This window comes from Hermetia illucens, chromosome 4 (genome assembly GCF_905115235.1).
Source record: "Hermetia illucens chromosome 4, iHerIll2.2.curated.20191125, whole genome shotgun sequence".
In the NCBI taxonomy this organism is placed as follows: Eukaryota; Metazoa; Arthropoda; class Insecta; order Diptera; family Stratiomyidae; genus Hermetia; species Hermetia illucens.
In genome coordinates this window covers 52,026,656-52,049,458 of record NC_051852.1, presented here as the reverse complement: position 1 = coordinate 52,049,458, position 22,803 = coordinate 52,026,656, and the positions used below count along the sequence as shown (strand labels likewise).

The 22,803-nt window shown below is 40.0% G+C and overlaps 2 protein-coding genes across 2 annotated transcripts; one reads left to right on the top strand and one right to left on the bottom strand.

The window, feature by feature from the left end:
* Positions 1-214: 214 nt before the first annotated feature.
* On the top strand, positions 215-16,683 carry LOC119654276 (DNA-directed RNA polymerase III subunit RPC1). Its single transcript, XM_038059556.1, has 13 exons — positions 215-538; positions 4,253-4,382; positions 4,442-5,088; positions 5,241-6,325; positions 6,411-6,556; positions 10,225-10,642; positions 10,697-10,854; positions 10,954-11,231; positions 11,286-11,553; positions 11,612-11,752; positions 15,382-15,500; positions 15,565-16,072; positions 16,130-16,683. Exons 1-13 carry the CDS (start codon positions 495-497, stop codon positions 16,331-16,333), a joined length of 4,146 nt encoding a protein of 1,381 aa, XP_037915484.1. The 5' UTR covers positions 215-494; the 3' UTR covers positions 16,334-16,683.
* LOC119654277 (CXXC-type zinc finger protein 1-like) lies at positions 16,336-21,883 on the bottom strand. The gene is made up of 4 exons (XM_038059557.1): positions 21,804-21,883; positions 21,626-21,747; positions 20,526-21,566; positions 16,336-16,596 (listed from the first exon to the last, which is right to left on the bottom strand). The coding sequence occupies exons 1-4, from the start codon at positions 21,831-21,833 to the stop codon at positions 16,350-16,352; spliced, it is 1,440 nt and encodes a 479-aa protein (XP_037915485.1). The 5' UTR covers positions 21,834-21,883; the 3' UTR covers positions 16,336-16,349.
* Positions 21,884-22,803: the final 920 nt, after the last annotated feature.

Here is a 22,803-nt window from a genome sequence, read left to right as displayed (position 1 = left end):
TCAAAATTAATACTTAAATTCATACATTAATTTTATTCCTAATTTATTTTCTCATATGAGGATTCTCCTTTAAAATTTTTCGTTTAACTTCCCGTTGAATATGAGTGGAAATTTGAGTGATTTCCATTGCCGAATGTAATTATTTTGCAGCGGCTCTACATATTTCCCCTCCTTCATCGCGGTCAGTTAATTGTCATTCAAATCAGCTGTTGCCAACTGACATTTCCATGTTGTGTATTGAAGCCGGGTGGATAGTTTAGTGGACCGAGGGTGTCTCGTGTTTTCGAGGATTTGTTATTATTTGCTTGAGTGTGTATAGGAGATTGGGAAATTGGCTTACTTCTTCAAGATTGCTTTTGGAGTTGTCAGCCAATTAACAACTGGAAGAACGTTGTGAATTGGATCGATTAAAACGGTTGGGTGTAGCACATCAGTCCGTTTGGTATTGGATAGGTTATGATCTTTTGATTTAAGGACACCACTAAAACTTCAAAATGCCTAAGGAACAGTTTCGTGAAGCCGATGTTATAAAGAAAATGTAAGTGTAACAATTTATAGATTACGAATTAATTTTCCCTCTCAGTTGTCCTTAAAGATATCTATAATTATTAACTTATTGCCTACTCTTTTTTTGTGGCACGATATGTTAAAGTAGCACTTTCCATCATACTGCATACCTATACCATTTCTGCAACAGCAGCTGAGGTAGTGAAATGACTGCGGTCACAAGACAGCCACAAAGATAAATAATAATAAAGATAATAAAAGCAGCAAGATTACTTTCGGGACCATTCAACAGCTACAAAGGTCTAAGACAAGCATCATGAAGCATTGCTTTGAACCTGGCACTGTAAAAATGGTCCGTGATGCTGGTGTAAATAGGGGAGACACCATCCCCTTCAAGTCAATTATTGGCCTATGTTGACGAAATCGAAATTATGGGAAGCACAAACCGAAGCGTAAAAACTGCCTTCGGTGATTTTCATTTTAATGAAGGCGTAACGTCAGTATTAAAAACGAAAGAAACCACATCAAATAGTACCGATAGGGTCGAAAACCACTGATAACACATACGACAACGAAAACCCGAACGATTGTTGGTAGCCAAAAGAACTTATTTCATCATAGGGTCAAAGTTCCTATTTTACAAGACAAGCAAAAAAAATACGAACTGACACTTCCACCTTTCGATCACATCGCGTACGGGTGCCAGTCCTGTATGACGGTCAAGTTCTTCGTTTGTAACAGTATCAGGATAGCGTACTCCGATGATACGACGTTGACGGGTGTTAATGAAGGCTTCGAGCTATCGAGTTTCAGTGGGGTCACTTTCCATGTGCTCCTGCCATATAGTAACATAGAAGCAACACTAGCACGACACAGTCTGAACTTGTTCTTTTTGATGAGAGAACTACATTTCCAAATTGATCGACGCCTTCGATGCTCTGCCGATTAATGAAGGCAGAAAGAGTGCGATGACTTGTCACTCTTTTTCCGAATCCAAGGTCCATGTCCCGGTGAGATGTCATCAGCTTAGTCGAGGTGTTTGAGGAAAAATATCATCGTCCATTGAACTGCCCAACTTCCTCTGGACAAGGCATTATGAAGAACCTCATCGATAGCAAGAAGAAATAATATCAGTGACAAGGTGAAATCCTGGCGAACTGCAGTGGCCCTCAAATTCCTCTGAGATTTTACCTAGATGCAGCACGTGACATTCTAAGCCGTCATGTCGCTCTGATTTTAGTTTCCCCGGAATGCCCTTCCTGCGTTGGCTATACAAGCCTTCTTGAAATCGATGTAGATCAGCTGAAACGAAGATCTAAACTCCACGCGTTGTTTCAAAATGATCCGTAAGGATGTGGTCAATGCAGTAGAATGGGGAGCGAATGTAATTTTAGACTTTTGGTATTCAGTTCTCTGCTCTGGCAAAAATAGATGTAAGCTTTTCGGATTGATTGAAAGCAGTATATCTATGGGTAAGTGAATACGGAGTTTAGACCTCGATACTAACATGCAATCATTAAGTGTTTAGCTGGTTTAGGGACCATTATAATTTCAGCCACTTTAAATTGTCGAAGAATGCATTTTAATTTGAACGTTGCGCTTGGTTATTTCTTGTAAGTTGATTAGGCCACCATCTGGTAATTCTTTCAATATTCTCCCTGTAAGAAGTTCGTAGCTAGAAGCGTTCCTAAGAGCATTCGGTAGTAATGTTGCGATATTTTTGAAGGAGTGCGCGAATCGGCCATGCCCTAAAATTGATAAAAAGAGTGTTAGAGTAGGTTGAAATTTTCTCTGGCGGCCGAAGAGGGGTCTATCAGAGACCTATGCTGCAGGGGCATCGATATCAGCCAAGATAAGGTCCTACGTCAACCAAGACTCTCGTCTACTTGCCTGTAGCCGTCAGTTGCGATGGGAGTAGAGTTTGCTGTCGCTAATTTTAGCTTGCTGGGGAAATAGTTTGTTGGATCTAAAGACGGGGAGGACCCAGACTTGCGCGCTTGTGTATCAGATAATTGCACCTACTAAGGAGGTCGTAAACTCTAAGACCACGTGTTGCTGCACTACGGGTAGAAGTCGCCGCGCCCCCAGTGAACTCATTTTTTTTTTGGAGTCGTGTTAAAAGTGTATGGGGTGGTACATTTCGTGGTTTGATCCGTAAACCTACCAGTATCAGCGCCTATTTATCAAGGTGACCGTTGAACGAATTCGAGACGGCTCTCCCGAACGGAAAGCATCCACCGGCGCCGTCAGTGTGGCCACATTGTTTGTAAGTGCGGCCAGTTGTCGCCAAAGTTTCGTCACGTTGGCGTACTCGCGAGGCATCTTCGCTAGCAAGGGGCGCCCGTGCACCTCGTGTATCTTGTCTAAAGTCGCGGCCAACACCTCAAGAGAACCGCCGTCGACGCACGCTAGGACGGCCTGCGTGCCCTCCGACAGTCGCTAAAACCACAAGGATTTTAGGAGTACCGCACCGACTTTATCACCACTCAGCCGCTTCATTTTGCGAAGTAGGCCGACCAACGCGTGATTGAATTTAGTGGCGCCCGTCGTGACGCCCACAGGGGAGCAACACCTACACTGAAAATGAACTGAACGAGTGCGCGTTTATTGTATTATTTTAACTTTCAAAAATTTATATATAAAAATATGGATAGTAAGTGGGGTTGTCGGTTGAAATGAAGTTGATGGGCGTCTTCTTTCGTGCTTCTTTTCTTCTTGACTGACGATAGGTTGGTGTCAACGACGGGCTGCTTGTTGAGCTCGTTCGTGATTTCTCCGAATTTGGCGTGAACATTTTTTTTCTATTATCTTGAATGTGACGACGTGAATTCTTTTTTTTTTGAATGGCCGAAAGGGATCCTTACGAACTGCTTGTCCTCGAGTGTTGGCTCTTGAAAGGCCTTTTCTGATTATTAATGGCCAACTTCTCGGATTTGCGGTTATGATTTCCTTTCTCGCGGGATTATGAACTTCTATTCTTCTATAAGCACCAAACTGATCGATAGAAATCCATTTCAAGGCACATGTACGTTGAAAAACGGCAAATCTAAAAACTGCGCGAGTGACTGGGAATGGGGGGACGCTTTTAAGTTCTACCTTACTTCTCATTGTTTAACAACTCGTACCCATTTTTCTTCCTAAAAATCGCTGTATCCCTTTTGTTCTATTGAAAATTTGGAATTGCGGGGAAAAGTGTCGGGGTTACCAATTATGTTGATAAAACTTAATTAACCTTTTATTGTTTTTAGTTGTTCAAAATCAATATATTTTACTTACAGTTTTAACAACAATATTTTTATTTTTGGTTATTACATTTTAAGCTTCTGATTCTATTAAAAATGTAAAATTAGGAGTACATCTTCACTCCGTGATTGGAAAGTAAAATCTCTCTTGAATTATTTTTCTAAAATTTTACATGCGAAAATGAACCGACAAGGCCTACTTCATACGATTACTTTAACTGGCCTTTTGGCAAGTTTCGCTCTATCTCAGTGCACCCGGTTTCGCTCCGACATAATAGTTAAAAAAAATGTGCCTCGATCCTCAAGTGGATTGATTCTTTCCATAGTGTCTCAACAATACTCAAAAGATGTTACAGGCTCAAAGCCTCCCAATGTGTTTACATCAAAATCTTCAAAGTTCTCAGAGATTTTCAAGATTAAAAACGAATTGATTTTTCAACTCTATTTTTGAAATTTTAACAACTAAACAACAATTAAATTAACAATAAAATTCTATTTTTCAGCTCCCATGTCCAATTTCGTATGGACAGTGCGCAAGAGATTCAACAAGAATCTCATATCCGCATTATATCGAAAAACTTATACGCAGGTAACAGACAACCGGTCCCTTATGGAGTTCTTGATAGGCGCATGGTAATAAATATAATGTTAGTAGAAGTTAGTAAAGTAAGTGATTGATTGCCCTTTTACAGGGAGTAAGCTCCAAAGATGCAACTTGCTTGACTTGCAATCAGGGCCTAAACGAATGTGTGGGCCATTTCGGATATTTGGATCTTGCCTTACCAGTTTTCCATGTTGGCCATTTCCGTTCCACAATTTCGATATTGCAAATGATTTGCAAAACCTGCTCGCATGTCATGATGAAAAAAGTAGACAAAGACAAATTTATGCGTCGTTTATTAAACCCAGATCTGTCGTATTTAGCTAAAAAGGCGATCCATTCACAAGTTCTAACTAAAGCAAAAAAGCATACGAAGTGCCCAAATTGTGATGCGATCAACGGGACAGTGAAGAAAGGTCCTGGTCTTATGAAAATTCTACACGAACCGTTTCGTGGAAAGAAAAAAACGGATGCTATCGTATCGAATGCGTTAGAAGAGTTACTTTTGAAAACAGAAGGAAATCGAGAATTAAATCAAATGATTGGAATGCCGGCGTTGATGGAGGAATTAAATCCACTTATTGTGTTGGAGCTATTCAAAAATATTCCCAAAGCAGACGTTCCACTTTTAGGAATGACATCAGAAGGAGCGAATCCTGTTAACTTAATTGTGACGAGAGTTTTTGTGCCACCGGTTTGTATTCGGCCATCCGTGGTTTCTGACGTGAAAGCTGGAACGTAAGTAGATTTGAACTCAAATGTTAGGTAATTGCCTTATAATTCTGCATTTTTATAAATTTTGATTGTGGACAAAGTGTAGAACCTATTAAAATCTACGAATATTGAGGAAGCCTTTCATAGACCAAATATATGTTACGATTCTTCTACAGGACGGAGGATGATCTTACAATGAAACAAAGTGAAATATTACTCATCAATGATGTTATTAACAAACATATGACAAGCGGCGGAAAAATCGAATTGATTCAAGAAGACTGGGATTTTCTGCAATTGCATGTCGCTCTGTACTTCAACAGTGAAGTGTCAGGGGTGCCGATAAATATGATACCAAAAAAGTCAACTCGTGGTATTGTTCAACGTCTGAAGGGCAAACAAGGAAGATTTCGTGGAAATTTATCAGGGAAACGTGTAGACTTTTCAGGAAGGACTGTAATTTCACCAGATCCGAATCTGATGATTCATCAAGTAGGCGTGCCGGAACGCGTTGCGAAAATTCTAACGTACCCAGAACGCGTGAATAACGCAAATATACAACGCCTGAAACAATTAGTTAAGAATGGTACTAACAAGCATCCAGGAGCAAATTACGTCCAACAGAGGGGAAGTACTTTAAAGAAGTATTTAGCGTACGGTAATCGAGATAAAGTGGCGCAGGATCTGAAGTGTGGAGACATTGTTGAGAGGCATATGGCAGACGGTGATATAGTGCTATTTAATCGTCAACCAAGTTTGCATAAACTGAGTATAATGTGCCACGAAGTGAAAATCCAGCCACAACGTACTTTCCGCTTCAATGAGTGCGCATGCACTCCGTACAATGCTGATTTTGATGGTGATGAAATGAATTTACATCTTCCACAAACGGAGGAAGCTCGTGCAGAGGCTCTAGTGCTAATGGGCAACAAATCTAATTTGGTGACCCCGAAAAACGGTGAGATGTTGATTGCTGCCACACAAGATTTTATAACTGGTGGCTACTTATTGACCCAAAAAGATGAATTTTTAACGAAAGAACAAGCCATGCAGTTGGCTGCCTGCATGATCGCTGGACCAGATTCGAATATAAATATAGACTTGCCGCTTCCTGCCATCATGAAGCCCAGGAAACTGTGGACCGGAAAACAAATTTTCAGTTTAACTCTCAGACCTAACAAGGACTGCCCAGTTCAAGCAAATATGTCAACGAAAGGAAGGAATTACACAAGCGGTTATGATTTATGTGTGAAAGATTCTTGTAAGTTTCGAATAATGTCATATTTTTGAAGCTTTGTTCATTTCTAAATGTACAGTCAGGAATTATTTTTAATTTTTGATTACAGGGGTTATAATAAGGAATTCTGAGCTTCTGTGCGGCTGTATGGATAAGGCAACTTTAGGTTCTGGAACGAAGAATAGTATATATTATGTACTTTTGAGGGACTTCGGAGAGATGCACGCAACAAAGGCTATGTGGAGACTCGCTAGAGTAAGTTGTATAGATTTCCTAACTTATAAATATACCATATTCAATTAAAAGAAAATAAGTCATTCGGAACTCATATATTATTTATGAAACAGGACGAGAGTTTTGAAAATTAAATAATTTCACTGTTTCGAATCAGAGTTCTTTCGGACAACCAAATGTACATACGCAATGGAGCTTTCGGTTGAAAAATATAGAATTTTCCATTATATTGTTTATAATTTTCGTCTAAAATATATATATATATAGTTGATCCTTCGTTCATAATAATAAGTTGCGGTATTCCTACTTTTTTTTTTGAATATTTCTATATTTTTTACTGAAAGAGAAAAGGGGAGAAACATTAACTTCAGTTAATAGTAGCTCGATTAACTTTCATACATTGTCCTCGTATGAAAAAGGGTGGAAGAATTCGCTTTTACCATGAAATGCCAATTTTCAGATCAGATTGAAAACCTTGACTGTGTGGGTGCTTATCTGCTTATTTGGCGAAGGAGCATTGCTTGGTGAGATAGCAAGCACCATTTGAACTGCAATTCCCTCAGCAATTTCCTCGATGGCATGACATTTTCCTCCATACAACACACTGCCCTTTGTGAACCAAAGAATGTAGAGCGGCGGAAACCAAGTTACTAAAAGTTTCGAGTTCTATGATGCTTTCCAACATGATTTTTGCTATTAATTTTGTGACGACAGGAATCACCTAAATATTTCCCAATTGTCGCAATGAAAACGGGTGCCCTTTTTCGTGGTCTTAACGAGCAACTCCTTCTTCCACTCCCTCAAAATAAACTTAGAACCCCAGGATTTATGGATGGGTGGAAGAAACAGCTTTGCACAAACAGTAGAAGTTGCAAGGAAGAGTTCCGCGAGGAGACCGTCAAACCCAGCAGCGTCTCCGCATTGGTGGAGGAGACAATTTCACTTTAGTTTGAAGGAACAGTCAACATGTACATGTAACGGAGACTAGCTATTTCAACCACAAGAAGTGGAATTTCAACAGATGTTTTACGGTTGGGAGCACGGGCAAAATTTTCCATCTTGCTCTTAAGCTGCTTATTATAGTGAATAAAGAATCGAACGTCTCTCACAGGGGCAATGAAAACCCACTGTCACTTGCAAATTCCTTCATATTTGGTAATACTCGCGGCATGTTCTGCCTCTCTGACGAGCCTTTTAAAAATTTCTCATTTGTCAGCCCGAAATACCCGTGTTGCAGTTCGGGGGCTCTTCACTCCTGCCGAAAGATACGGGGCAATATGAAAACAGATGCAACGGCTCAACATTTCAGCGCTTCGTTTGTTTTGCAGATTTTGCACACTCCTAAATCTACTAAAGATCGCGATGCGGTCGATGTACGTTTTTGGTCAGTTGAAAATCACTGTGTTTGAAGAGTGTCCTACAGGAACAAGGCGGTAGGAGCGCGAAAAAATCGCAAACCTATCATCATTGTCATCACCTCTCCAAGACCATGTTTAGCATAAGTAAGGTGTTATCAGATCACGTTAGCATTCAAATCATGATGTCACTTTTAGGAAGTTTTTTTGGACTGGGGGACCTGGAATAAAGAATATAGTTTTCGAGATATTTATCTATTCGACGATCGTTTTTGCTTAATAATAATTGATTTTGCCAATATCTTGTGAGTTTTACTACGGTTACTACAGAAACAACACGAACAACTTTGAGCGATAATGGTGAAGGGGGTTTTCAAACTTTTTAATACGATGACTAATCTGTCCATAAAAGGAATTATGAACAAGATGGAATGTTTGTCCTTTGGTCTCTCAATTTCGGCATTGTTTTGATTGAGAATATTATCGCTCATATTTATGTTCTGACCATCATGTCGTATTCACTCGGCGGTTATTTGAACTTTCTGGCCACCGTATTCATGGAAGCAGAGCGAAGACATAAAGTCCTTTCATTGCTGAACGACGGTCATATTGTTTTGCTGCAGTTTCTGCTTCCTTTACCAACGCAACGATGGAATTCTTTTTATCACAGTTACTGCACGGTGTCCTTATCAGGGAGAGTGGTGTATTTTAGAAGTTAATTTCTGTGAATGATTAATTCCTTAAACTCGGACCGATCGCCCCATTCTATCTCGAGAAAAGAACTTTGAAATTGACGAGTGGTGACTTAGGTGCAGAGGTGTAGCTTGTTCTGTGCAGGTATTTTTCATATTTAAGGTTTTGTGTAAAACAAAACCTTATTAAAATCAAATCATTGTTTGCCCATCTGTCTGTCACACGCACTTTTCTCCAAAACGGCTACACCGATTCAAACGAAATTTGGTGAACATATGGAAACTATGGAATCCTACACATACAGGGAATGACATAAATTTACGTGAACTTTGAAAGGGGCTCCTCATACATGCAAAGTGGAGATGTAAAAATTTTTTCACCGAATATAGTCATGTGGGGTATAAAATGAAAGGTCTCCATTAATACTTTCCGAAGCTGATATTAGTTTTGACGCGATTGCAAAGTACGCAAGTAAGGAGTCAAAATGTGCACACAAAAAATAGAAACAACCCAACCCAAAAAAATCAAGCGAATGTGCTTATATGAAATCTAGGCCCCAAAATGTATCCCATTCCGATATCTGCGCAAATAAACTTAATAATAATAATAATCGTTGGCGCAACAATCCAATTGTGAAGTGTGTTAGAGCACTTCATTCAAGACCGTAAAGGTGCACTATAGGGTTACAGTATCCTATAGGAGGCAATGTGGTCAGAATTGCGCTCGCCCGGGATTATTACCCTAAGTTGACGCAGGTACTCATTTGCAGCTGAGTCGACTGGTGTCGGACATCAAATCACGATACAAATCTCACTGCCACCAGCGAGATTTTAACCGCGACCTTCCGTACGACAGTCTTGAGCTCTAACCACTGAGCTATCCGTACACCTCAAATAAACTTACTAATAGACTATTACCAACTTTTCGAAATTGACTGGAAACCCCCAAATAAGTCATCGTAGTAGAATTAAATTGTGCAGCATAGAGGACATATGCGCATAATACTAAAAGGTTTTTTGGAAATCCAGCTATTAGTATCGAAGTTAAAGCTGACCAATTTCGCGCAATTTACTCCAGTTTAACGAGAATAATTGACATTCGAGTGAAATATTAAAGTTCCATTTATGAAGAATCTTTTTCTCCCCAGCTCTTTTTAAGGTTTTGTGTCTGTCTGTCTGTCTGTTACACGCACTTTTCTCAAAAACGGTTCTACCAATTGACACTAAATTTGGTGGGAAGGGAACTGTAAGTGCCCACGCTTGCGGTGACTTCCATCGTTCTATTCCTATGGGGTCTCTATATATGCAGAAGAAGAGTGTTAAATTTTTGTTCATCAAATATAATTATCGATTATTTGCTTTCGATGCTGGTCTCAGTTCTGACATGCGATAGGGTTTGGAAGTGGTAATTTCTTTGATAGACTCATTCTCAGAACGTATCCAACCGAAAAATCTGAAAAAATCATGAAGCTGCCTAGGCCGTGAAATACCTTCCATACCTATGGAACATTTTTTTTGCAGTGATGACGATCACCCCTCCTGCAGCCTTTTAGGGCTGTCTGTAGCCTTCTAAACTTTTCTAAGTTTCGTCGATTTCACATTATATTGCTACAAAGTGTACTTTAATTTTTTTTCTTTTCAGATGGCTTCGTATTTCATGATGAATCGCGGTTTTTCTTTTGGCATCGGTGACGTAACACCTAGCTCTAAATTGTTGGAAGAGAAACAGAAACTTCTTGATAAAGGTTACAAGAAATGTGATGAATTTATTCTTGAAATGAAAAAAGGCACTTTACAATGCCAACCTGGTTGTACTCCTGAGGAAACTTTAGAAGCAGTTATGCTACGAGAACTTTCTAGTATTCGGGAGCAAGCTGCAAAAGCTTGTTTCAGAGAATTACATCCAACGAACAGTGCCTTGATAATGGCATTGTCTGGGTCGAAAGGATCGAATATTAATATCTCACAGATGATCGCTTGTGTAGGTCAACAGGCTATAAACGGAAAACGTGTTCCTAATGGTTTCGAGGAGAGAGCACTGCCACATTTTGAGAAATTCTGTAAATAATGTTGTTATTTGTTTTGCAACAGTTAATAATTTTCATATCCCCCAGCAAAGATTCCTGCTGCTAGAGGATTCGTGCAGAATAGTTTCTACTCGGGACTGACACCTACCGAATTTTTCTTCCACACTATGGCGGGTCGTGAAGGTCTTGTAGATACAGCTGTGAAGACAGCTGAAACAGGTTACTTGCAACGTCGGCTTGTTAAGGTAAATATATAGTGCAATTGATTGAAAGTGAAATAGTATTCATAGATCAACACAACAGTACTGAATGAATAACATCACATCAAAATTATTCTGTTCTAGTGCTTGGAGGACTTGGTGATACATTATGATGGTTCTGTCCGTAATGCGATTGGTGAGATCGTTGAACTGACCTATGGAGGCGACGGCTTAGATCCCGTATTCATGGAAGTGAAGAACAAACCAGTTGATTTGAATCGGCAGTTAAATCACATTAGAGCCATGTATCCTTTCCGATATGAGACTCCACTTCAGGCTGGTCAGATTACGACAGCAGTCGAACGAATATTGCAAGAAGATGAATTTGAGAATTATCGCGCAGATTTTCGAAAAGAATGTTTGTAAGTAACTAAACATATTAAAATGCAATTTCAGTAAATTTGAATACTTTGTAGCGAGTATTTGGAAAAAGTCGGCAAACGAGTATTCGAAATACAGACTCGGTATAAACAACATAAGAATTTGGCCAATGAAATTGAAAGATATTCCACCGGACAATTGAGAATGTTTCTAAGAAGCGTCAATGATAAATATAATAGGGCCGTTGGCGAGCCTGGTACGGCAGTAGGAGCGTTAGCTGCACAAAGTATTGGTGAGCCAGGAACTCAGATGACATTAAAGACTTTCCATTTTGCTGGAGTCGCTTCCATGAACATTACACAGGTGGGTTTATTTCCTTGGTCGATGTATTTCATGGTATAAGTAAAAGTAAATTTTCCAGGGCGTACCCCGTATAGTAGAAATTATTAATGCTACAAAAACGATCTCAACGCCAATTATAACGGCCGAGATAGAAAATAATACAAATATGGAGTTTGCACGAAAAGTAAAAGCCAGAATAGAGAAGACTACTTTGGGAGAGGTAAGTCAAGAATTACTTTTAGTATTGATTATGGATTGTTGACTTATTCTATACTAAATTCTTAAGTTACGATTGTAACAGAACTCGGAAACAAAGGAGATTTATCGCTTAAAATTCCTGATTAAGTGTGAATTTCTCAATATGATTCATAGAGTAGGGAATGAATTCTTAATTAATAACCCATCGGATAGTCATACAGAGACGCCTAGGTGTCTCTAGACTGTTTAAACAGCAGTAATTTTTCTCTATTCCTGACTCAAGATGGAGTTACCAATGCTCATCGTCATCGACACATTTAATTTGAGTTCTCGCAAAACTGATAAAAGACTCTGCCGTTTCGTTGACATTAATTTACTTCATATTCATTCTTCTTGTTTTTCTTTGGGTTTCTATTTTTCACCCCAAAATCCTGAATTAGTTGCGTTAGATTATATATAGTTATTAAATCATATCCTTATCCCTAAATTAAACATATTGCTGATGGTGTGATTGCAAGAAAAATATACATAGTAAGCGAAACTAGAAAGACAAAGCAACACAAAAAAAGAATCACCCGGCCGAGTCAAGATCACAGTGCGTTCCGTGTATCTCTTAATATATTATGTGTTGTGTTTCTATAGCACTTCTATGTGTAACCAGACAACCAATAGGACATTGATAAAGTGACGTGGCAATATTATTTGGATCGCTTCCTTCTATGATTGATTTTATCGATCTTGACTGAAAACATTCAAGGCTGGCCTAGGTAGTTTCACCTCCTGTGTATAGTCTTGGTTGGTTATTTGAGTGAAAGTAAACGATCTAAGTCATTGCATTTATTGCTTCGTGGCGAAACATCAGGATCATTTCATTTTCTATCAAACGCTCAGAAACGCCATGGACTAGGTGCCCGTTCTTTACTGTTGCAAATGTGCGTGATGCATCGAGGCAAAATTTCAGAGGAACGCGAAGTATGCTAGAATTACACTCTGTCATCGGCCCCTTTTCTTGTTGGCGACGTCGTTCATGGTGCCTTGACTGGAGGACGTGGAGGCGCTCAATGGGCTATGACACCTTTCCTGACTACGCTCTAACCGAGTCATGCATCTTGCCCAAATGACTCAGAGTCAGACTGAAGAAAATTATAAAGGTTCTTATACTCCATTGATGGACAGAACATCGAGAACATAGAAAAATTTATGTAATTAGTAAGCAACAATAAAAATACGTGTCCTTTTCTTCTCCTTTATTTTCATACACATACGTATTCGGGTGCTGAACCCCTTATTCAGTGCTTTAGCTACTAAACCATTAGTAATGAAAGAGGGGTTTATATAGAGTTGGTATCACTAATAATTAAATCATTCCACTAACGATTATTAAAATAAAATTAGGGGTCTCTTAATGAGTTGTGCGGTTATTACTTTTACAGGCGATCATTTTTATGAGTTTTATTGCACAATTTCCCTCGTTTGTGTTCAGTAACTTTTACGAGTCCTTCCACAATATTTCTAGGCTCTCCTAGATGTTCACATGCCGTTCTAAGTTATCTCTTGCTACCGAATGTTTCTCTTCGATAATGTGCATTGTCATCGGTGATCCTCCTTCCTCCTCCTCCTTTTAGGTGCTCTTGAAATCTTGTCGCAATGAGTCGTTTTGTCTGCCCTCGTTAGGGGATATGTATAGAACCTATGCACCATTGAGTTATATGTCGCCATTTTTTGTGTTGTGGAATGCGCCGAAGTCACTATTATCGTTTTCTGTGTTGCCGTTCATTTAATGTATACTGCCTTTGTTTGTAATCCGCCGACCACCATCAATTTTTATAGTAAATTAGATTTTTGGGGGCACTTTGTTGATCTCGGTTAAATATGTTCGCAACCTTGAACTTGAATTATTCGTGTGCCGCATTAACAGCGCTTAATCTGCCTTCGCTGCCTGTTTTATCTGAAATTTGGTAATGCTGTATCAATACGGCAGAATACGGACGGATAGCTGTGTTGATCAGGAGGCAGAAGTGAGAGTAGACAGATCACATATTGAAAAACGGTGATAAGTCTATTGCCGCTTATGCCATGCAATAGGATCTATTATCTCAGGTCGGCAATGAAACACTAACAAAAGCAAGGTCCTCAGCTCAGATCACCGCACTCTTCCTATAGACACTGATGAGTAAGACATCGTTGACGTCGGATAAACATTAAATTGAAGCTGTTCTGCACAAATTCTCCCTCTGTGCTTCTATATGAAAGCAAAACATGTAAAATCAACGCCGCTGTCACTCGAAAGCTACTCACTCACATTAAATCATGTCTACATTCTGTCATCAGGGTAGTGTCTTGAGAAAACATTCAACGAATAACTAGGCTAGATGTCCATAGACAAGCTGAAGGCGAACGACAATGGATAGATCATATCTGGAGGAGGGGCGGCAACCCTATTATGGGCAATACCACGCAATGGAACCCACTATTCCAAAGCGGCCTATGGGTGGACTGTGTTGAGGCAGAGGGTTGATTTCTTGGAAAGTGCTGGTGGTTTTTTTTAAAGCTGCTTAATTCTGTCTGCAATATCTCGATTTGGGCAGCTTCTTCCGAATTTGTATTATACACTTTTCCTCATTGTTAGACTTTTCCATGATCCACGCCAAGACAGTTTGCATTCGAATAAATAACATTTATGCTAACCCTATCTCATTAACCATGTGTGTAAAGAACAAAGATACTTGCTGAATTTGAAAAAATACATTTGGAACGCACGACCATCGCAGAAGTCAGTATGTATCAAGTGTTGATTAAATATGAATGTATTGTTTATGTAAAGGTGGTAAATTGCGAAAACTTCAATGAATAAAACTTAATTATCTGTAATATAACTCTCCATCTCTCTAACAAACAAAGTAAATCTGCTTATAATGCATTCCCAATTGTCCGTAAAAATTAGTTGCTCGTAGACATACCTGGAAGCCATTGGTCTTCGGAGGGTTGAAATAAACTATCTTGTATGCTTGACCATGGAAATAAATATACCCTTACCACTGTGTGGTTCTAATTTTGGAATGGAATGTAGTGGAATATTATAGTGCTCACTATACAAAAATATAGTATGTAAAAAGTCTTCTTACTCCACTGAATCGTATTGCAAATGCAAAGCTAGTGAAGATGTCAGCCATCAATTGTTATTTTTTTCCATCAGAGCTCGAATGAAAAACACTTTTAACTAATAAATTGTGCTGCGAAAATGTCAGCTGGGTGAGGAAGTATTTACTTAGGCTCGATTTTTAACAGCAATTTGACGGTTGTGAAATATTTTAGATCACTCTCTTGCTAGAAATTTTGTTTTTCTTAATGGAATCATTTATCCAATACGTACAAAATGATATCGATGCTCTGAGCCCGTGTATTGTTTTGCAATTCGAATTGACCGTTTTTTTTTAATCTCCACGCTGGTTATATATTCTATATATTTTTTTGTTTGTAATTACAACATTGGTGAGCACGGTGCAATGGCCGAATCGGTTGAGCGTGTCTCTCTACCCCATTGCCCCGTTGACATATGCAAAAAGTAATATTTTCTCGCTAAGGAGCAACTTTCATACTGAATGATATTCCATATTCGGCAATCAAGCAAGTTAATTTTACAATTTTCAGATTTCCTCATACGTGGAAGAAGTTTATAAGGCTTCAACATGTTTCCTGCTCGTAAAGTTGGACTTGGATCGAATCCGCGTTCTAGGTTTAGAAATTAATGCCGAAACTATCCGTTATTCGTAAGTAAATGTAGTAAATAAAAAGAGGGAAATTATATTTACCGATTGTTACTCTTCCTCATAGGATTTGCACATCTAAACTCCGGATAAAACCAAGCCAGGTAGAAATCCATGGGTCTTCAATAATTATAATTCGTCCTGATTCAACCAAGCATGGTCAAGCGCTAAATGCGGAGCTTCAGCGACTAGTTACAGCTATTCAAAAAGTTGTAGTGGCAGGGTTACCAAATGTTTCGCGAGCTGTTATAGCAATTGATGATACTGTTGCTCCCGCCAAATACAAGCTTTGTGTCGAAGGAGCTGGTCTCCGTGAAGTCATGGCTACTTATGGAGTAATTGGCACAAAAACTCGTAGCAACAACATTTGGGAAGTATACAACACCTTGGGCATAGAGGCGGCACGGACGACTATAATGAATGAAATCACAGATGTAATGGAGGGTCACGGAATGAGCGTAGATCATCGGCACATTATGCTTCTAGCAAGTCAAATGACCAGTCGTGGTGAGGTGCTAGGTATAACACGACACGGCCTCGCCAAAATGCGTGAAAGTGTCTTCAACTTAGCATCGGTAAGGCCTTCTTTAAATAATTTTCAAAAAATCACTATTAAGTCTCTATTCTCATAGTTCGAAAAAACAGCCGACCATCTATTCGATGCAGCATATTATGGGCAAACAGATTCTGTAGACGGAGTGTCAGAGAGGATCATCCTTGGAATGCCAGCTACAATCGGAACCGGTCTCTTCAAATTAGTTCATAATCACGATGATAGAGAAGTCCCCGATCCGGACATTCCTCTATTCAATGCATTCGAGGAGCAAAATATATGAAATATTTTATAAACAATTAGCTTTTATTTATTTCGTTTCTAATTTGATTTTGTCTACATAATTCCTCCATGACCACATGATTGTAAGTGGAATGAAGCATTAAACCTAATACTCCGGCGCGGGAGGCCATGCTAGTACGTAGGTGTCGTTCTTGCTCGAGCAATTCATCCATCTTCAACCATTGACGAACGCGCTCCAGATCTATCTCGGCTCGTCGAATTTTCTCCCAGACGTAATGCTTGAAGCAGCTCTTTTTCGGCGCCCTGAAAAATAAAAAGTACCTCATCAATTATGTATATGTAGGATGGATATTAGGAAACAAAAGTAATAAAATCTGAATATAATACAAACTGTAAATTTCTGTCTAAAATCAATTAAACAAGTAAAAAAATTCACTGCAATTTCTAGCAGTAGCTCAGTAGCTCATCTCCTTTATCTTGCATAAGTTGTCTTGGATTTTCTGCATTGTCGAAATTCAAATGTCAATGTGAGCTCCGATTAGAGGACAAGCGCGGCAGTTATCTAATATAAAATAGTTATTGGATACATCTTTCAACGACTTCCAAAATTGACCTAAATTACGGTTTATAAATCGCGAGATTGGCCTAATAGTTCTCACAACAGCAGATTTTTTTTCCTGGGTCTTATAGAACCTTTTACCCTCAAACTTGCACTTGCAAGAGCAGTATTAAAATTGAATATTAGTGTTAAAATCGATTTGATAGATTGCCTTGGAAGATATTTTTCCGTTTTATTGGCTAAAAGTATCTAAACAAATAGGTATTTCGGGGATCAACTGTCCGCTTCTCCAGTGAAGAAAAAACACTGAAGAAGGGGACCGTTGGTATCTTCCAAAGCAATCTTTCATTTTAAGACTTCGGCTAACAAACAACCTCCTACACGAATTGTAAGCCTTGTTCATCCTCAAGCAATGTAGTTGTCCATCCACCACTGAGTCCTTGAGAAAATGAACTCTTTAATATAGTGGATCCCTTGGCTTATTCGCCGGTCTTGCTACTCAAGCAGCAATTTGTTCATCAAAGCCACAGTTAAGAAAAAACAGAAGCCCAGAAAACTCAAACATTTTTTTTTGTTTTCCAAAATATATAAAAAATAATTTCATAATTGCTTGATATGAAGCTCCATTAAAGGAAGCAATGTGGTCAACATTGCGTTCCCTTGTGATTATTATATTGATTTGATTTAGATACTCATTCACAACACATTAGTGCTGTTAATACGTCGAGCGCTATCAAGTTTGATGCCGCCGCCCGCTGAAGCAACGGTCTCCCCTTATACAACTTTTTCGACTCCTTCCATAAATCGGAAGATTGCGATGATCAGGCTTAATTTCGTTTATGTGTATCTTCAACCCGAGGCTCATGGCTCGGTGGTAAAACAAGCAGATTTCATTAGCATTTGAGAAAAGATGATGAAGTCCGTCACGGATAACGAGAAGAAAGAAGAATGTAAAGGCGGCAAAATCCGCTTGGGCTTTGAATTGTTTAACATTTTGTTTCAATGCATTAGTTGTATTTTCCAACGTCATATGGCACTCTGGGAATAGCTATTAATTTCTTCGGAATGCCGATGCTGTCAAAAGCCTTCTCAAAATCAATGAAAATCAGGTGAAGTAGCGATCTGAATTCCGCACACTGCTCCAGAATAATCTGCTGTGTGTTAATGTGGTCGGTATTGGAGGATCCAGAGCGAAATCAGCCTGCTCTCCGTCGATTAAGCTTTCGAGATGTTCTAGGATGATTTTAACTAATTTTTTTCGACAGCAGGAACCCCGCAAATACTCCTCCATTGTCACACTCAAGACGAGTGTCCTTCAAAATTTTAACGAGAATTTTCTTCTTCTGCTCAGTGGGAAAGATCTCAGATTCTTAACATTTACGAATAAGTGGACTTAACAACTGCGCGGCGGTTGCAAGGCAAGACCGTTGAGACTTTACCCCACTTGGCCGCTTCTATTTAGAGGAGCAATCAACTAGCAACGGAAAGCGAATCAATGCCTGATGACTGACAACGTAGTTTCTATTGCATGATGTCGCCCCTCCTTAATGTTTGATTTATCTATTACCTTCCATTTGAAATAGTATCAGGACAGCATACTCCGGTGATACGACGCAGACGGATGTCCACGAAGGCTTAGAGCTTTCTCGTAATAGTAGTGGTCACTTTCCATGTGCTGCTCCCATATAGCAACATAAAAAGAACACTAGCACAGAACAGTCTCAACTTGATTTTGGTGTCGAGATGGCTATCTTTCCAGATTTTAGATAAAACATCCATTGATTTCCTTTACGTCCTCCCGACAGGCACCATGAAGAACATCACCGATAACAAGAAAAAATAATATCAGTGGCAGGATGCAATCCAGGCGGATTCCGCTGGACCTCAAATTCCCTTGAGATTCTACCTGCGTGTAGCACGTGACATTTTGCGCCAGTGGCTTTATCCGTTTGAGTGCTTTGATGGCCGAAATGATTTCTCTTCTTCTTAGGAGAACTGCCCCTATCCGCATATTATGGTGACTAGCCTTTTTATCCACAAGAGGTGTAACTTCGTCGGATATCATACAGATAAAAATCGTGGTGAGGTGTTCTTCCCACCTCTTTAGTTGCTCATCATCGTGGATGAGGAGTCCTTCACACCATCGAAACGTTTGCGACCACATGCAAGCATTTTAGTGTTTGCGGTATCTCCTTCTGAAATTATTGCGGTCTTCGGCATCTCTCGCTTCTCTGACAATCGCGTTGACAAATTCCATTGTCATGCATACTACTTTGAACTTCCCGGGATTTCGCTCCGTATCGAAATTCGAGTGCGCCATTACAACACAGCGATCAACAGAGCCTTCAATCCATTCCGTTCAATGATATGCTGCCACGATTCCGCAGATAGCCAGATCTTATGCCGTGCGTAGTATTTTGTATAGTGGACTACGGCGGGTTACTCAGTGTATCTAATAGCTCTGCCACTGTCGAACGACAGCTGGATCATACAAGTGGTCGATGTTGAACTTGGGCCCTCGCAGTTCTCCAACTCTGCGAGACGTGGCGGATGCAACACGTAAGCGAACATCAGATGGTGATCCCTTTCGAGGCCGATGTCAGCGCCTCTCTTGTTATGCACATCCAGGAGACAACTTCTAAATCTACTACTGATCATTGTTCGTACGGTGTCGGTTAGTTGAAATTGAACTGGCCTTATAGCAAGCTCTATGCTCGAACAATATTCCACCCATGACGAGGCGGTAGAAACTGCAGAGATCGATAAACCTCGTACCATTTTCGTGTCACGTGTCACAGCAAAGGGTTGTCAGTTGTCACCTTGATGTTCAGATCATCCATCACGTTCACAATGTCTCCTTTAAGAATTCTCTCCCGAACTATAACCCGAAGAAAGTATCCTTCTTTACTATATCTGAAGCCTTAGCGGGTGCATAGCACTGTAAAATTGTGATGCGACTTAACCTGGGCCGGAATCCTGCAATCAGAAGCCTGCCAGAAACCGGCTCCCAGGTAAGGAGTGCACGCCTTGCGATAGCTGTGACCAAACAACCCGATACCGGATTTGTGGCTGCTACCACTTGACTTTCCAGCGTATAAAGGGTTGTCATTAGAGTGGCAAGTGGGAGAGGATCAGTCTCCAGAATTCCACCATCTTACTTCCCACAGGCCTAGAAGCTTATATCGCTGGACTTGGAGAAAGCGAGCTTTGTGGTGCCTTTGTCATCCATAATCCGTTTTCGGTAGAGAAAGGTCGTAGCGGTGCCGTCAGTCAATACTCAATCTTTAACGTTCCGGTAGCAAGAAAATTGGAAATTTGCACTTGAAACAAGCATTAATAATAATCGTTGGCGCGACAATCCAATTAGGTCCGAGTCTTTGAGTTTGTTAGAGAACTTCACTCAAGACCGCAACGGTTCACTACAGGAGGTACCTGAAGAAGGCAATACGCTCAGCATTGTGCTCGCCCGTAATTGTTACCCTGATTTGACTTAGGTACTCATTCACAGCTGAGCGGACTGACATCTAGGCACGATACAAATCTCTTTGCCACCAGTGAGATTTGAACCGCAACCTTCCGCTGGCTTATCTTACATTACCTAAGGCGTTCTCACGGTTGTAATAGTTACTGATAATTTAGGCCGAAAATTTAACTAATAAAGAATACATCTTACCTGCAAAATTCTCCAGTCAAATGGAACACATTTGTAACCAGTGGGCAACCGCACACGTCAGTATCGCTGATTTTAGGGTCTTTACAATGCTCTGGACAAAGAACTCGGAGGCGCTTGCAATATGTACCACTGGCTGGATTATAAAAGTCACAAAACATCGAGTTTCCTTCAATGCGCGTCTTGAAGATGCTTCCAAAGCTCGCTTGGCTCTCGTATTTGTTGAAGCACTTCTCCATGTGTCGAATCGCCGTGCGTGAGTGAATCTCATGACCGCACGTAATACAGTACATGGACATTTCATCCTCAACGTCTGTTGAGTCCGTGGCTTTCGGATCCAAGGTGCACCGTTTCGCACGTTCCACCAACAAATCCAGTTCAGCGTGGCGCTTATCCAGCTCAGCAAGCGTCGCTCTAACGACCGCTTGCTTGCTACGAATTATGTCCAATTGTTTCTTATTATTTTCTTCCGCAACGCATCTCGATAAATTCCACTCCTGGATTCGCTGTGGAAGCACCTGGAAGATTCGATTTGTGGCCAGTTTCATTCCACAGGTGTCGGAGCAGTATTTAGACTGGGGACGGGCGGTCATCCTGCACCCTGGCCCGTAGCACTGGCGATCTCCTTCCAATTCAGGATTAATAAATTGTTCTGGACTAGCTGAACGCTTGCGTTTCCTCGCTTTACTTGTAGCTTTTTGTTTGGGTTTCAGATTCACGCAGATTCTTTGTTCGCAGCGAACTTTCTTAGTTATTTTTCGCGTGAGGCATCCTTCGCACGTCCCGCAGTTGGGTGCGTTGCAGCCTTCGCAATTTCCGCAACGATTTGTTGAACTGCTCGGAGCCTTCTCTTTCTTTTTTTTGGCCTGCTCGCTGCTTTGAGGAGCTGCTGTTGTGGCGGCTGGAATCGCTCGGAATATTGTCTGAAGCGACGGGTCCTCCTCCTTGCACTTTTGACAGTAGTAGTGTTTGATGTGTTTTGCTTCTTTCTCCGAAATATTAATGCAATCCCCATGATACCACTCTTCGCAGCCATCACAGCCACTGAAAGAAACAAGTGAAAATTGTAACTCGGAAGTGAATTCGGATAGTTCTGCACTAACATCATGAATCGCGAACAATCGGACGAACGACAAATACAATACGCCTGCCCATCCTGCTTCAAGATAGACGCGATTTTGCTCTTTCTCTCAGGCAAGTCAAACTCCCGGGCAATCTCCTCCTTCTGCAAGAAAGACACTTAGTTATTAGGAGTTTGCCGAAAATATCGAAAGTTCATACCGATTTTTTATACTTTTTCTTGTCGGACATTGCGTCGAGCCAGACTGCGTCAGCTGCTGGTGTAAAAACAATGTCAGAAAATGACGTTTACAGTGAGTTCTGAAATGACGTTTTAAAAATCCAGGGGAACGTTCAATTGACACAATTCATTGTGAATAAGTTGGCGAACAATTCAAATGTTGTCCATACTAAGTTCAATAGATAGCGTTAAATTTGTACTAATTTGGCAATAAAATCACATATTAGCTTTAGCTCCACAAATTCAATAGGAAGAAATGCAAAATCGGGCAAATTCCTTTGCAAAATTCAAACTTGAGCTATCGTACTGTAGAGAGAAGATTTTCTTACATTTCGGAGTTTTACTACATTATTTTTGTTTGAGACAAAGTTGTATTTCAGCTTTTGGTTATTTGATAATAAGAATATAACATAAATATGCATGCTTTTCATTTCCAACTCAGGTTTTTTTCAATAGTTTACTATAAATTATTATGCCAACATTTTACCTCTGGCTATGGATGACGATGAGATTTTCATTTTTTGTAAGTGGATAAACATGAAGTAATTTTGTTACTGAAGTCAAATATATTTTATTAAATTGAAGCATGAAGCAAATTTAATTGCAAGTATAAAGTATAAGTATAAATTAAATTATTAAAGTTGCACATCCATGTGGATGCTAGTTTAGCTTAGTGTTTAGGAGTGTTTGCCGCCGCTTTAAGGAGTTCCATCACCCAGTTAACACAGTCGGTCTGTGCTATTGAAGTTACACCCTCTTTGATAACATTGGATAGGATATGTTGCTCATCTGTATTAGAAAGACCATTCCTCAGAAATTCTTCTTTGCTGGATTTTGTTTCCGGGGCTAAGGAGGCAAATACTTGACCTTAAACGCGAGTTCACCTATTTTCTCCGTAACTGTTGAGGCTCTCTGGATAGCAGCGTTTCCAGTTTTTCTTGAAGTTCTGTCAAAAATTCCTTAAAACGGATTGTATTACAA

Coding starts and splice junctions, on each gene's coding strand:
- LOC119654276 (XM_038059556.1), top strand. CDS start 495: ATGCCTAAGGAACAGTTTCGTGAAGCCGATGTTATAAAGAAAAT. Junction 6,557..10,224: donor CTATGTGGAGACTCGCTAGA/GTAAGTTGTATA, acceptor TTTTCTTTTCAG/ATGGCTTCGTATTTCATGAT. Junction 16,073..16,129: donor GTGTCTTCAACTTAGCATCG/GTAAGGCCTTCT, acceptor CTATTCTCATAG/TTCGAAAAAACAGCCGACCA.
- LOC119654277 (XM_038059557.1), bottom strand. CDS start 21,833: ATGTCCGACAAGAAAAAGTATAAAAAATCG. Junction 21,748..21,803: donor AGAAAAAGTATAAAAAATCG/GTATGAACTTTC, acceptor TCTTTCTTGCAG/AAGGAGGAGATTGCCCGGGA. Junction 21,567..21,625: donor GATTGTTCGCGATTCATGAT/GTTAGTGCAGAA, acceptor TGTTTCTTTCAG/TGGCTGTGATGGCTGCGAAG.